This window comes from Musca domestica, unplaced genomic scaffold (assembly GCF_030504385.1).
Source record: "Musca domestica strain aabys unplaced genomic scaffold, Musca_domestica.polishedcontigs.V.1.1 17, whole genome shotgun sequence".
Lineage (NCBI taxonomy): Eukaryota > Metazoa > Arthropoda > Insecta > Diptera > Muscidae > Musca > Musca domestica.
This window is the reverse complement of record NW_026712230.1, coordinates 13,569,509-13,585,213: the sequence shown is the minus strand read 5'-3', so window position 1 is coordinate 13,585,213 and position 15,705 is coordinate 13,569,509. Positions and strand designations below refer to the sequence as shown.

Below are 15,705 nucleotides of genomic sequence, written 5' to 3'. Positions count from 1 at the left end.
TCCACTGGAGTAGGGCCTGAAAGCCAATGTTTTTGCTAGATTTATCTAAAAAATTTAACGAAAAATGCCTACATTTGTGTGGATCTTTCAACTGGGAGTAACATAAAAAATATTAACATATTGCCCTATCTAGATGCAATTTTGCACAAATCATTTGTTTGGCCCAAGGACGAACCCTATTGAAATTGGAGATAATCGGTCAAAATTTAGATATAGCTCCCCTATATATTTTCGTCCGATTTGCCTTTTATTGTGCACCAAAGTGTAATATCAGTCCGAATAGTATGGAATTTTGCACGTACGATCAGATTGGACCTGAAAATAAGTATGCCAAATTTGATCGAAATCGGTTCAGATATAGCTATAGCTCCCATATATATTGTTCATCCGATTTGTTATTTTTTTCCTCCGCAGCCGTGATATGCACTCTGTAACAACATATATTTGGGGAAATATATCAAATACAGCTCAGAAATACATTTGCTAAATTTTTATCGAGATCGGTTCAGACTTGGATACAGCTCCCATATATAACTTCGTCCGATTTACTTTTTATTGTGCACCAAACGTCTAATATTTGCCCAAATTGGAATTTGAAATTTGGCACTTACGACCGAATTGAGTCTAGAAGCTAGTATGTCAAATTTGGTGAAGATCGGTTTAGATATAGCTATAGCTCCCATATATATTGTTCATCCGATTTGTTGTATTTGTTACCCACAGCTGTAATATGCACTCCGTAACTACGATATTCAGGGAAATATATCAAATACAGCTCAGAAATATCTTTGCCAAATTTTATCGAGATCGGTTCGTATGTGGATATAGCTCCGATATATATTTTTATCCGATTTCAAATTAATTGTGCACCAATTGGGCAATACAAGTCCGAATTTAAAAGATACAAATACTTCGGCATATTTAGTCCTTTGAACTTTAAATTATAATCATAGCGTATATGATTGAATTCTCCCATAAAAACTTTTTTTGTTATGCGGAGCTCTACTAAATTAGCAAAGTGGTGTAGGGTATCAAAAAGTCGGCCCCGCCCGACTTTAAGACTTTGTGCGGTGTTTGAAAGATTATTCGAAATTATTGCGTTATTCAAAATGTTAGCCCTTTTTAACCAGAAGTAGTGGACCGACATATCCTATCTTCACACTAGACCTTGGGTCAATAAAAACATTGTGATGTGTAAACAGTCCGATTGTCTTGGACTGATACCTCACATTTTATAAGAGTTATAATTATTCAAAAATTTGATCCTTTGTGGGGAGGTAATTAATGGAGTGGACCAATATTGTCCATATATACAGAAGCAATAATCCAATTTTGCTCTATCTTTGCAAATCCTAATATTTGCTTAATGTATAATATTGGTCCACTCCATCGAGAGCCTCTCCCACTATGGGTCAAAATTTTGAATTATTATAACTCTTATAAAATATGATGTAAGAGTCCGATTGTCTTCAAATTTCACACATCCAAATATTTTTATGAAGCCAAGATCTGGTATTAAGACGGAATATATCGGTCTACTCCTTCTGATACCTCCTCCACAAAGGATAAAAATATTGAATATCCATGAAGTTCATAAAACGTGAATTTAACATCCGATTACATTCAGACCTGCATGTCTCAATATTTTTCACAACACCCGATCTGTTATTAAGTTGGTAGAGATTGGACCATTCCTTCTGTTACATCCCCTACAAAGGGCCCAAGTTTAGAATAACCGAAACGATCATATAATCCGAAAAAAGCATCCGGTTGTCGTCATATTTCAAACATCCCATTGTTTCAACTAACACAAGACCTGCTGTGAAGATGGGTTATATCAATCCACTCCTTCTGGTATCTCCCCCACAAAGGGTCAAAATTTTGAATATCCATGAAGTTCATATAACGAGAAATGAACATCCGATTCCATTCAGACTTAGTACATCTCATTATACCTATCGATACAAGATCTGTTATGAATATGGTAGAAATCGGACCATTTCTTTTGGTACCTCACCCACAAAGGTCAAAGTTTTGAATAACCAAAACGATCATATAATCTGAAATAAGCTTCCACTTCTCTTCATATTTCACACATCCAATTATTTCTACTAACACAAGATCTGCTGTCCACTCATTCTAGTACATCCCACAAAAGGTCAAAATTTTAAATATCCATTAAGCCCATGAAACGGCAAATTAACATCCGATTCCATTCAGACTTGGTATATCTCAATATTTCCAACAACACAATATTTATTATAAAGATGGCAGATATCGAACCATTTCTTCTGGTACCACCCCCTCCCCCACATAGGATTCCAAGATTTTGAAAAACAAAACGCTGAAAGAAAGCGAAATAAGCATCCAAATCATTTCAAATTTCACACATACAAACATTTTTGCTAACACAAGATGAAGATCTGCGAGCCCCTTCTGGTACCTCACCTACAAAAGTTTCAATACTTTTATCTGTCATAACTTGCGATACAAGTCAGCAATTCTTTACAACTCATTATATCCAAATTTTCGTCTCAACCAGATACCTGTGATGAATATTGAATTTATAATTTGGCATAAAATTTGATATGGATGTTCGATTTTCTTGCAATTTTGACCATAACATCATTTTTATTTGTATTTGATGAATCATGAAAGTGGAAAAAATCGGTCGACTATGTCTGGTACCTCCGTCACATTTTAACATTTTTTTAAAAATTATGGCATATCTCATATGAAGTGAATGAAGTAACCAATATAGTCCAAACCTGGCACGTCGCAATATTTATATCATATTTATTTAGGTCCTATACGAAACGGACAATATTGTCGTACTACTTCGGAACCTACACCATAGAGGGTCAAACATTTGAATAATCATAACATAAGTCAAAATATATTTAAAAAAATTAAACAGTGGCTTAGGGTATACATCTGTCGGCTTAATCAACTGATGCGTTTTAATTTGTTTTTTAATTCTTTATTTTGAAAAGTACAACGACGTACATAAACATTCTTATTTCTGTACTCTACCCTTTAAACACATTTCTTTTCCACCGTTCTCTTTTCTGGCCTGGGATCAGTAGCCGCTCAATAGATATGTGCATACAAATTCAAAAATATATAGCATCCGATTCTGATGCTATATATATCTTCTGTAGAATTTCTAATAATTATATAGCCTATTTTACTTTCAGGCAATGCTGTATTATATTTGGAAATATGCAGGAAAATCTATTTTAGCGGTTTTTGAGTCCATACGTTTCAAATAATTTTCTTCTTTTATAGATATAGAATATCTTAATTAGTAAAGTCAAATTTTATTAGATGTTTTAATAGATTTTAATAGATGGATCTTTCTATCTCGCGGAGCTGAGTCGATATAGCTATGTATGTCCGTCTGTCCATGTTAATTTGTAATCATGCTACAGGTCGCAATTATGGCCCGATCATCACGAAATTGAAAATGGAGGTGGGTATAGGGTCAGAATAGAACCCTATTGTTTTTGGAGATGATCGCATATTATTTATAGGTTGAAATTGACCAAAAACTGAAAAATTTCCTGATTTTGCAGTTGCTCTACAGGTAGAAATTATAGACCAATCGACGCGGAAGTTAGCATGGGTCTAGAGCTTAGGGTTGGGCAGAAGCATTCCAATTTTTATGGTCATCGGGTGAAATAGGCCATAACATTTGTGTTAAAAAAATTTGTGTTAATAAATATATTGGACATATATTGCGAAATATATACAATGTGTATATACAAAGGAAGGGGATGTTAGCTAGAATACTTATATCTCTAGGATCGGCTGACAAATTTTGTCAGTTCAGAATGCCCTCTTGGCATAAAAGAATAAAATCTAAAAAAAATCGCATAAAAAGATGCCAAAAATGATGTTAGTATAGATTTTGTGACATTTTTTTATTTTTTTCATGTTTTTTATCGCATATGATTTTTTCAATTTGACTTATAATATTAAGGTATACATTTTGTAATATTTTTTCACATTACAACACAGTTTGGGGTTATATACGGATTGCAATTATCGTCCGATCCTCACGAAAATTTTCACAAGGTTAGGCTCTGAAGAGCTAGGCTAGATTTCAAAGATGTCAGCAATATATTTAGGGGTTGAAATCGACCAACAACTAAAAAAGTTTCTGATTTTGCAGCCGTTATAAAGGTCACAAATAGAAACCAAAGGACACGGAATCTCGCATGAAGTTAGAGTTTAGGACAGCGGGTAGAATGGACCACCACTTTTGTGTGAAAAAATACCAATATTTCCATTCTACCGAAACGCTGAAAATAACTTACAGGCGAAATCCAATATACACAAAAGTCGAACTTCTGACTTTTCTATGCGGATTTCGTTGACGAATATAGCCAAATATCGTAGACAAGCAAATCATGTAGATTAGACTCAGTTTAGAGATTCAGAGGGGCCTCTTGCTTTATTTGGGGGTTCAAATGAACCAAAAACAGAAAAAATTTCCTGATCACACAATTGAAGCCAATCGAAACGCCTGAGAAGAGAGTTAAGGACAGGGAAGAATTCTAGCATTTTGGATGACCATTGGATTATATTTAGCTGCAAAATGGACCACAACAACTAGCAGCACGACAGAGTGCGTCAAAATTTTGCAAATTTCCATGGTCAAAGGGCTAAGGGTAATATCTGGGCAGTTATCTATATCATAATTTCAAAAGGGGAATCTTGCAAAATGGATTTGGACATAAGGGGGCTTCTAACATATTGTAGTGTTGTAGGGTATCACATGGTCGGCCCCGCACAGCTATCGACATTGATTGTTTCATTCTAATTTTAACAACTTCTTAAACCCCCTCCTTCAATGTGAAGTTCCACCTCAAATATTTTCGTTATTATTTAAAACAAAATTTAACTTACTCCATTTCAAAACTATTTAAAATATATTTTCCATTCCAATCAGCGAACACTATTTATTTTCACTTTTTAATATTCTTTTACAGGACTGCGAAAACAAAAAAAAAAAAAAAAAAAAAAACAAAAAGGGATACAAATTGATTTCAAATGACAGGGGATGATGGTTAACAACCATCAAAACAATGCAAATCCTTTGGTCGATACTTATAAATAAATATTCTGTTTAGGACAAAGTTTTATTGTTGTTTTTGCTATTTGCACTCTATATAAACAAACGTTTAAATCTTGCATTGTTTTTATTGTTATTTTTTCTCTTTACAGATGGTGATCCCATTAAACTACCAGACAATTTGGAAAGCTTGCCAAGAGCTGACAGTTTCCCGTCACAACGTCATCGCTGGAATACAAATGAGGTCAGTTTGATTTTATCGTTGAAAATAGATTTGCATTTGAAAACAAAAAAAAAATATATATATAAATAAGGACCCTCACTACCCTTCATACCAAAAGGGAACTAGTCCTCCTTCCCTCTCCTTTGGGATGTGTAAGAGAAATAAACTTCACTTCTGCCCCCCCATTGGAAATAAAAAGCAAAGCCATCAGAAAGGACATCTTTTGAATTGCATTTAAATATCCATCCATCCATCATCTTCATCGTTTATTCAAGCATTCCGTTGTTTGTTTATTGTCAACGGTCTTGTTTTTGTTGTAGTTGTTGTTTGGTATTTTGCATTTACATTTCATGGACTGTTTGTGTTTGTCTTTTAACGGGTGTTTGGCTGCCACAAAACACTAGAAGAAAAAAAAAAGAACTAGACTTTCCTCCTCTTTGGCAAACACTGTAATGTCTTTATCCGTTAAACAATTTTCTTTTTTTTGGAGGATGTTGTAACCTTTCCGCTTTCTGAGATATTTTGTGGTGTTTTTTTTGTGGTCCTTCTTCTCAAGATTCTTGTAGATGCCATTTTTTGTCTCTGCTCCTTGACTTCTTGATGGCATTGAGCATGACATCGTACCGGTGTGATATGTAATGGATTGTAGCCAACGAAAAATAAAACTGAAAAAAAAAACTTTGTAGTGTGAGTTTGACATTAAACATCTTTAATATGCCTGGAAGTTTAAAGTTGATTCCGTGAATGAAAAATGGAAGTTGATTAAAATGTTAATATGTTTTGACAACTAGTTGTCATAAGAAATTTTTTATGAAAGGAGTTTGAAATGCATTTCGCTAATTTACTCAAAGTGTGGCATGGCTTTCTGTTGCGGTGTAAGTTCTTGCAATGGCCTTTATTTCGAGCTCATTTTTCAATATTTTCCGAATGGAATATTGCGATATGTTCAGCTCACGAGCCATTTTTCGACCACTGCGACGCGGGTTTCGATCAAGTCGCTTCTTTACTTTTCGAATCATTTCTGCTGATGTTACTGTTCTCTTCTGTCCACTGGACAGAGTATCCATTACGAACTTTAAATACCAAATTAGAAATAATTCCGGTGAATAAATTCGCTAAAATCATCAAAAATCACCAAATATCGGGAGGTACCGTTATATGGGGGCTTTGCGAAGAGGTGGACCTGTATAGAAAATTTTCAGTTTAGGCTGTCGTATCTATTACGAACTTCAAATACCAAATTTGAAACAATTCCGGTGAAAAAATGTCCATAAAATCATTAAAAAACCGAATATCGGGAGGTACAATTATATGGGGGCTATACGAAGACGTGGACCTGCACAGGCAATTTTCTGTCTTAGGCTGTAGCATCCATTACGAACTTCATATACCAAATTTGAAACTATTCCGGTGAAAAATGTCGCTAAAATCATCAAAAATCACCAAATATCGGGAGGTACATGAGGCTATACCAAAACATGGACTAACATTGCCCATTTTCAATACCAAAAGTCCTGCAGACATAACATACATTTGAGCAAAATTTTATCAATCTACTTCAATTCGTTCGGAAGCTACAGTGATTTCCACAGACGGATAGACGGACAGACGGACGGACATCGCTAAATCGACATAGAATTGTAAGCTGATCAAGAATATATATACTAAAATGTGTATTTCGAGGTGTTACAAACGGAATGACAAACTTAATATACCCTCCATACTATATTGGAGGGTACAGGGTTGCCCATATTTGACGGATCCATCTGGCAACGCCATAACTTTTGACAGAGATGTCACATCGCTTAATCACATACCGTGTTTGAAGCGTCAGTCCAAGCAGATTTTTACCATGAACCAGTACACGCCACGAGAGCGCTCTGAAATAGTTGAAATTTACAAGAAGTCAATTGTGAAAACTCAACGTGCTTTTAAAACATTAAAAAATGTGAGAAGTGCGCCTTTTAAGAACACCATTAAGCGTTTATACGAAAAATTTTCGACTGGTAAGGCTCTTTCTAATCCGAAGAGGCCATATAAAAGTCGACCAAGGTGATCGGCCGAGAATATCGCTGCCGTACGAGCCAGTGTTGAGAGGTCCCCAAGAACATACCAAAAACGCCGTTCTCAGCAGTTGTGCATGGCTCGGTCCACTTTCAACGGATTATTCGCATTGATTTGCATTTGTTCCCGTAAAAAATTCAATTGACGCAAAGAATGTTGCCTGCGGACAAGCCTCGTCGATTGGAATGGGCCCAAAGGTCCGTCGAATATGGGCAACCCTGTATAATAATGGGATGTGTGAAATATGAAGAGAACCGGATGCTTACTTCGGGTTTTTTAATCGTTTTGGTTATTCAAAATTTTAACCCTTTTTGGGTGAGTTAGCAAAAGGAATGATCCGATCTCAACCGTCTTTCTAACAGATCTTGTGTTGATGAAAATATTGAGATGTGGCAATTCTGAATGGAATCGTGTTTTATGAGCTTCATGAGTATTCAAAATTTTGACTCTTTGTGGGGGTGGTACCTGAAAGAGTCGACTGATATATTCCATCTTCACACCAGTGTAATTTGTAACCGAACTCTTACATCACATTTTATAAGAGTTATAGGTATTCAAAATGTTGACCCTTTGTGAGGGAGTTACTTAATAGAGTGCATCAATATTGTCCATTTTCTCACATGACCTAGCACTGATGCAAATGTTAGGATTTGCAAAGTTGGAACAAAATCGGATTATCCTTTCTCTTTCTGTGCAGTAAAATATTTTCCTTGAAAATGTCGAAACTTTAGTGTGGGAGGTACCAGAAGAAGTGGACCGGTATTACCCTCTCCGAACTCGATCTAAGTTTAATAATAATATTCCAATGTACCACGTTTGGACCAAATCGGATACTACCTTCGAGAGATATCGTGCGCACCAGCCAGCCAGCCAGCCAGCCAGCCAGCCAGACGGACTGTCGGACATCGCTAGATCGACTCCAAATGTCCTGAAACGTGCTTGGTCCACAGAGACCTAAGATCTAAAACCGTTATTTCTATGAGACACGTTTTGGCCGTATTAAATTATATATCTCATTCATATAACTGAGGATGCTTTGTAACTTTGCTAATCCTTCTACAAATATCTCTGAAAATTCACGTATTCTAGCATTGATACTACTCAAATATTTACCTTTCTGATAAATATTCATCGCGTTCTAATGCCGAATAAATAACCGCATAAAAGTTTACAACTTTTCAATCTCTTTTCCCTTTCGAAACTCTGTTTCCTCTGTTTCCACTGAGGAAATTTACTCCGCTTCATAAAAATCGTGACATTTTTAACGCTTAGCTAACCCAGCTAGACAAAGAACTATTTTCATTGTTTTGTTGTTGTTGTTATTGTTATGTTTCATTGTTGTTAATTAATTAAATGAAATAAGAAAAACTTTTGTTCATTGTAAACTTTTGCTCCAGTGGATATTTGTTTGTCCCTGCTACGAGTTTGTATTGGTGTCCATACAACTACGTTCCATTGTAACAACGCGAACGACTTCGCTGAATTATTTACATTTAAATTGTTGTTGTTTTGGGGCAACAATAACTTTTAATATTAACCTTTGTGGTGGCCTTTTGTTACGCTTCTTTATGGACCTCAGTTATTCTTTTCCCCTTTCCCCTTTCTCTTTAAGGCATTTAAATTCCAAAAATTAAAACTATGTGGTTAGCCACACACACACACTCACATTGACGTATGGTTTTGGTCCAAGGTGTATCTACTGTGTGTGTGTGTGGCTGCGTGTGAATGTTGGATTTTGTGTTAAACCAAATTGCCGGTAAAAATGCATCTCGCACTTAACCTATGGCGGCGAATATCTCCTCCTGGAAGGATAGACCGATGGACTAACGGATGATTGCTGTCCTGTGGCCTCCTATGGCTCTATGGGACAGCACGGACAGTACATTGTGCAGAGGCTACCATGGAGTTTTCAGAGTGAGCAATGATTTTTGCTTTTACGCAGTTGTTGTTGGGGTTTAGTCGTGGTTGTTGTTGTTGTTTGTTACATGACCAAAATAAACGTGCGTAATTTTATTTATGTAACAATATTTGGTGGTAAAATTACATTCATTCATTTCGACCAGAATACGAGCAGTGGCTGTTGGTCAATGATATTTAAACAGATGGCTTGTTGGTCACAGTGGCTCGGATATTAAAAAAAATAATAATAAATATTTGAAGAGCGAGGCATGTGTTTTAAACAAAATATTTGTTAACAACAACAAATACGAAATTTGAAATAACTCCGGCGAATAACGTCGCTAAAATCATCAAAATACCGAATAAAGTGAGGTAACATTATATGGGGGCTATACGTGGGCCTGTATACGAAATATTTAGGCATAGGCTGTAGTACCCATTACAATCTCCGGTTACGAAATTTGAAACAATTTGGACCGTCAAGGTCTATTTATACAAACTTACACTGCCTACTGGCAAAATACACATGTGTGCAAAATTTTAGGCTATCTCAATTTGTTCGAAAGGTAGCGTTATTACAGCAGGCAGACGGACAGACGAGATTCCAAATTTCAGTATCCCATCTTTATCTCAACAGCAAGTGTCGTGGGCATGTGGCATTTTGCACTTTTCGTACTTTCATAGTACGCATATCCAAAACAAGCTTCTTTTCTCAAATACATCCAAATCAAATTTGTGGATTCCAGCTCTATGTCTTCAGCCAATATCCAATTTAGTACTACTTAGTATTTTCGAATAATTATAGTACGCATTTCCAAAACCATATCCATTAACCACATACACCAACAGTGACATCTACAACAAATTTCAGAATTTCAGCTCTATTCCCTCACCCAAAATTTGGTACCATTTTGTACTATTCGAACAATTATCGTACACATTTCCACAACCACCTTCATATCTCAATTCCAAATTCCAACCAGGATTCCAGCCCTTTCCCTTCATCCGCTACCAAATTTAGTACCATTCAGTACTTTTTATACAAATATAGGACGCATTTCCAAACCATCACCAAATCTCAAACACAGATACCATCAGTGATCTAAATATCGAATTTCACAGTTTTTATACTCTTCACCAAAGTATGGAGGGTTTATTGGGTTTGTTATTCCGTTTGTAACACCTCGAAGTATACATGTTAGAACCCACAAAGTATGTATTCTTGATCAGAGTAAAATTTTATGTCGATTTAGCGATGCCCGTCCATCTGTCACTCTAGCCTCCGAACGAAATGAAGAGTGTTGATAAAATTTTACTCAAATGTATATTATGTTTGTAGGACTTTTGGTACTGAAAATTGGCCATGTAGGTTCACATTTTGGTGTAGCTCCCATATAATGGTACCTCCCTATTTTCGGTATTTTGGTGATTTAAGCGACATTATTCACCGGAAATATTTTAAATTTGGTATTTGAAGCCTATGACAGAAAATTGTCTGTGCAGGTCCATGCCTTCATATAGCCCCCATACAACGGTATTTCCCGATATTCGGTACTTTGATGATTTTAGCAACATTATTTACCGGAATTGTTTAAAATGTAGTATTTGAAGTTCGTAATAGATACTATAGCCTAAGACAGAAAATTGTCTGTGCAGGTCCACGTTTTGGTATATCCCTCATACAATAGTACCTTCCTATATTCTCTATTTTGATGATTTTAGGTATATTATTCACCGATTTTTTTTTCAATTTTCGCATTGTAATGGCTTATGACAGAAGTTGCCTATATAGGTCTTCGTCATCGTATAGACCCTAATATAACGGCTACATTCGGTATTTTTAAGATTTCAACAGAATTTACAGCTTTATTATTTGTTGGTACTTTTGAAAACCACCTCCATATGTCCAGACTATACATGAACATCGACCTTAATACCAAATTTCAGATTTCAAGCACTATCTGTTCACCCAATACCAAATTGTGCCTAATATTGTACTATTTAGTGCTTCTCGTGTAATCTTTATCACAATCAACAGGGACTATATCAACAGGTACCCCAATACCCACATTTCAAATTACCAGCTTCTTCTGTTCACCTGAAACGGAGTTCTAGCAAATTTAGTACCATGTAGTACAGTTCATACACTTGGTACACATTTCCAAAACCACCTACTTACATCAACTCCATTTCCATGAAATGATTCTCATAACAAATTTCAAGTTTTCATTTAATTCTTAATAGTACCAAATTAAGTACATTTTAGTACTTTTGGGACACGTATTGTTAGAATTTCGAAAAACCATTTAGTTTGTCTATTCTACACAACATCAAAGACTTTCATACGAAATTGCAGATTTAAGATTAAGCAATTTTCCTACTTTTCAAATCCTACTTTCCAAGTCATACTTTGATGTAGCTTTTTTGTTAAATAAATTTGGGAAGACCATTTTCATCTCCATAATTTGTTAAAATATGTTGAAATCATAAAAATTGTAAAACCCATTGTACACCAACACAAATTGCGCGTGGTTTATGTCTTTGCTAGTGCAACTTACAATTTATTTTTACAGATGTTATTTGCCTAAGGGCGATGTATGGCCAGTACTATATTTTATGGTCTCAATTAGCGATTTTAATCCTTAATTTAAAATTCGTTATAACATGTTAATATGGCTTCAAGCCACTGTGCTCTCTAGTGTAAATAAGTAAACCGATATACAACGATAAACATATTTTACATGTGTATCATACACCGGTTTGGGCACACACATCGCATCTACTCTCACAGCTGAAACATTCATGGGCTCATCCAAAATGTGGTAAATAAGGACTACGATTCGCCGGTTTATGTTTTTATTTGTTGTACTTAATTTTTATTTTTCTCTTTTGTTGTCTTTGTGATTTTAATAAAGTTTTATTTTTTAATTTAGTCAACTTGCCTGCCAAAATCTCAACCCATCTTAGCATATATATGTTTGTGTGTGTGTGTATGTTTTACTCCTTTAAATCTCTTAAACTATGATTGTGTTAAATACACCGAAATAAGCGTTTGTCATCCTGATTTTGTGTTTTCTCTTTACGTTTTATTAAAAAAAAAACGAATTTACGAATCTGATGATTGTATGCACTGACTATAAACATTCTTAACAGTAGATGAATAATTGTCATGCTCTTCTCCTCCTACTCTGATCAGAATTATTCTAATTACTTGCCATCAATTCATTGTTTCTATTGAAAGAAGTAATTGGTGAGTTATATCCCAAATGGTTACTTTTTTTGGGATTTTTTTTTTTAGATTTTTCCCTGATTTCAACGCCTTTGCACTTTATATCTGGCAGTTAAACTTTTGCGGCTAATCTCAATTACAAATTTTACTAATTATTCAATTATTGATTTAAAATTCTGGCCCACAATCTTCTTTTTATTTTGTGAATATTAGTTGAGGAATGAAAAAACGAACACAATAATTTTTATAAAGTTGAGTTTTTCAAAATAAAGATTTTGGATCGTGCTAACAATTTCTAGAATAACATCTGACTAAAGGTGTTTTTGACATGGGCAAGAAGTACCTTGAAAAAAACTATAAAAATCTTGATTATTTACCAGGAAATCTACAAAATATTCTTAATAAAATCCATGGTTATTAATAAGAAAGTCCTTGAATTTTTTAAAAAGGTCATATTTTCTCAAAAAAATTGATTTTGAGCCAAACGGTCCTTTAACATTTCCACAGAAAAATTTTGCTCAAAAAGTTGTCGACAAAGTTATTTACAAGTAGTGCTAAAACTTCCCTTACAAAAACAAAACAAAAATCCGCTATTTTCGCCAGGAAACCTTAAAAATGTCCTCAAGAATACTAATTATCATTGATGGGAGGTCTTTGATATTAAAAAAACTCCATAATTTTTGGTCATTAGACCCTTAAAGGAAATGTATGATTTTTTATTTTATTTTTTTTTTTTTTTTTTTGTATAAAACTCATTTTTTTGGGTCTTGGGTTGAGTTTGATAAAAAATCCTTTCCTAAAAAAACGGCAAGCAGACCTGGAAACAAATTATAAATGTGACCCACAATTTTATGACATAAATCCTTTAAATTTTGATACCCTCAGCCATATTTCTAGAGAGGATATACATGATACGGCCAAAACGTGCCTGATCGAAATAACGGTTTTAGACCCTAGGTCTCTTTGGATCAAATTCGTTTCAAAAAATGTTGGAGTCGATCTAGCGATGTCCGTCCGTCTGTCTACTGCCTGGTGTGCACGATAACTCTCGAAGGGAGTATCCGATTTGATACATCCAAAACTTAGTACATCATAATGTTATTATCGAACTTAGATCGAGTTAGTATATGGGCAATTACGGCCCACTCCAAAAAGTCGACATTTTCCAAAAATGTTTTACTGCGCAGAAAAAAAGATAACGCAAATTTGCAAATTCTACTCTTTGCATCAGTGTTAGGTCAGGTGCGAAAATGAACAATATCGATCCATTCTAGCAAGTACCTCCCCCATAGAGAGTCAACATTTTGAATAATTATAACTCTAATAAAATGTGATGTAAGAATCCGATTGCCTCCAAATTACACAGATCGCAATATTTTTTTATTAACTCAAGTTCTGGTGTGAAGACGGAATATATTTGTCCACTCCTTCTGGTACATCCCCCACAAAGGGTCAACATTTTGAATATCCATGAAGTTCATAAAACGCGAAATTAACATCCGATTCCAAATTAACATCCGATAACCAAATCGATTATAACATCCGAAATAAGCAACCGGTTCTTTTCATATTTCACACTAATAGCATGTGTGAAATATGAAAATGCTAACATTAGATCTGCTGTGAATGTGGGATATATCGGTATACCCCTTCAAATTTTGAATAACCAAAACGATTATAAAATCCGAAATAATCATCCGGTTCTCTTCATATTTTACCCATCCCAATATTTCTACTAACACAAGATCTGCTGTGAAGATGTAATATATCGGTCCACTTCTTCTTGTACCTTTCTCACAAAGGGTCAACATTTTGAATATCTATGAAGCTGATAACACGCGAAATTAACATCCGATTCCACTCAGACTTGGCACATCTTAATATTTTAATCAACACAAGATTTGTTATAAATATGGTAGATATCGGACAATTTCTTCTGGTACCTCCCCCATATAGGGTTAAAGATTTTGAAAAACAAAGCGCTCAAATAAAGCGAAAAAAGCATCAAATTTCACACATACAAACATTTTTGCTAACACAAGATCTTTTGTGATCTGGTACCTCCCCCCACAAAGGGTCATCATTTTCAATACTTTTATCTTTCATAACTTGCGAAATAAGTCAGCGATTCTTTACAACGTGCTATATCTAAATATTCCTCTCAACCAGCAACCAGACTTGAATATGGAATTTATGATTTCGCATAAAATTGGATATAAATGTATACAATTTTAGATGAAGTATGAAAATGGAATATTTCCGTCGACAAATACCTGGCGCCTCACGTACATTCTAAAATTTTCTAAAAAATATCACATATCTCACATAAAGAGAAGGAAGTAGTCAATATATTTATATCACATTTATTTAGGTCCGATACGAAATTGACAGTATTGGTCCATTCCTTCGGATCCTACCCCATAGAGTGTCAAGAATTTGAATAATCATAATAGAAGTCAAAATATATTTAGATAATAGAACATTGGCTGAGGGTATACAACTGTCGGCATAACCGACTGATCCCTTTTTTAAAACCATTAACCTTTTGTGGGTGAGGTACTAGAAGAAGTGGGTCAATATTCTCTCTTTCAAGAATAGCTACGACGACCTTTAAAATATTCTTTAAAAATTTAAAATTCAATTGTCCAAAATTCAAAGTCCATGTTCTTTTAAAAAATATATATTTCTTAAAAATGTGGTATAATATCCCAAAAGACATCTAGATGTCTTTTTTAAAAACATTCAATTATAACTCCGATGATTTTTTTACAAAAAAAAAAAAACTTTAAATTCAAGATAATATCAACTTTTTTTCGATAATTTAAATTCTTGGCCAGCTTGAAATTCTAAAACTGTAATTTGAGTTTTTCTGTCACAATTTCCAAATGAATTAGTTTTCACATGTGAAATCTCTTTTAGTTTCAATATGTATGCCAAAATCAAAAATTAAGAATAGCCTCACAATTTGTCATATCCCCATATTTTCTAATTTAGAATTTTTCATGTATGCTATATTTTATAATCCTTAAATCCGATTTACAATTTTCACATTCCCCAAAACCAAAAAGAAAAGGAAGGAAATAATTTTCGCACCTTGTTTAAAACGAAATGAATTACAAGACCCCCCAAATCGAGAATTTTCACACATACTTATATTACATTCTGTTGCTGCTGCACAACAACATGCATTGGAATCCTTTAAGGATAAACATC

General features: G+C 34.6%; 1 protein-coding gene across 2 annotated transcripts in view; it reads left to right on the top strand.

Moving 5' to 3' along the window:
• LOC101895484 (calmodulin-binding transcription activator 1) overlaps positions 1 to 15,705 on the top strand; it is a 180,981-nt gene that overhangs the window by 120,291 nt on the left and 44,985 nt on the right. For both annotated transcript variants that reach the window (XM_059120576.1, XM_059120577.1), the window contains one exon: positions 5,230 to 5,321. In XM_059120576.1, the coding sequence (XP_058976559.1) occupies positions 5,230 to 5,321 (92 nt within the window). The remainder of the gene's footprint in view (positions 1 to 5,229; positions 5,322 to 15,705) is intronic.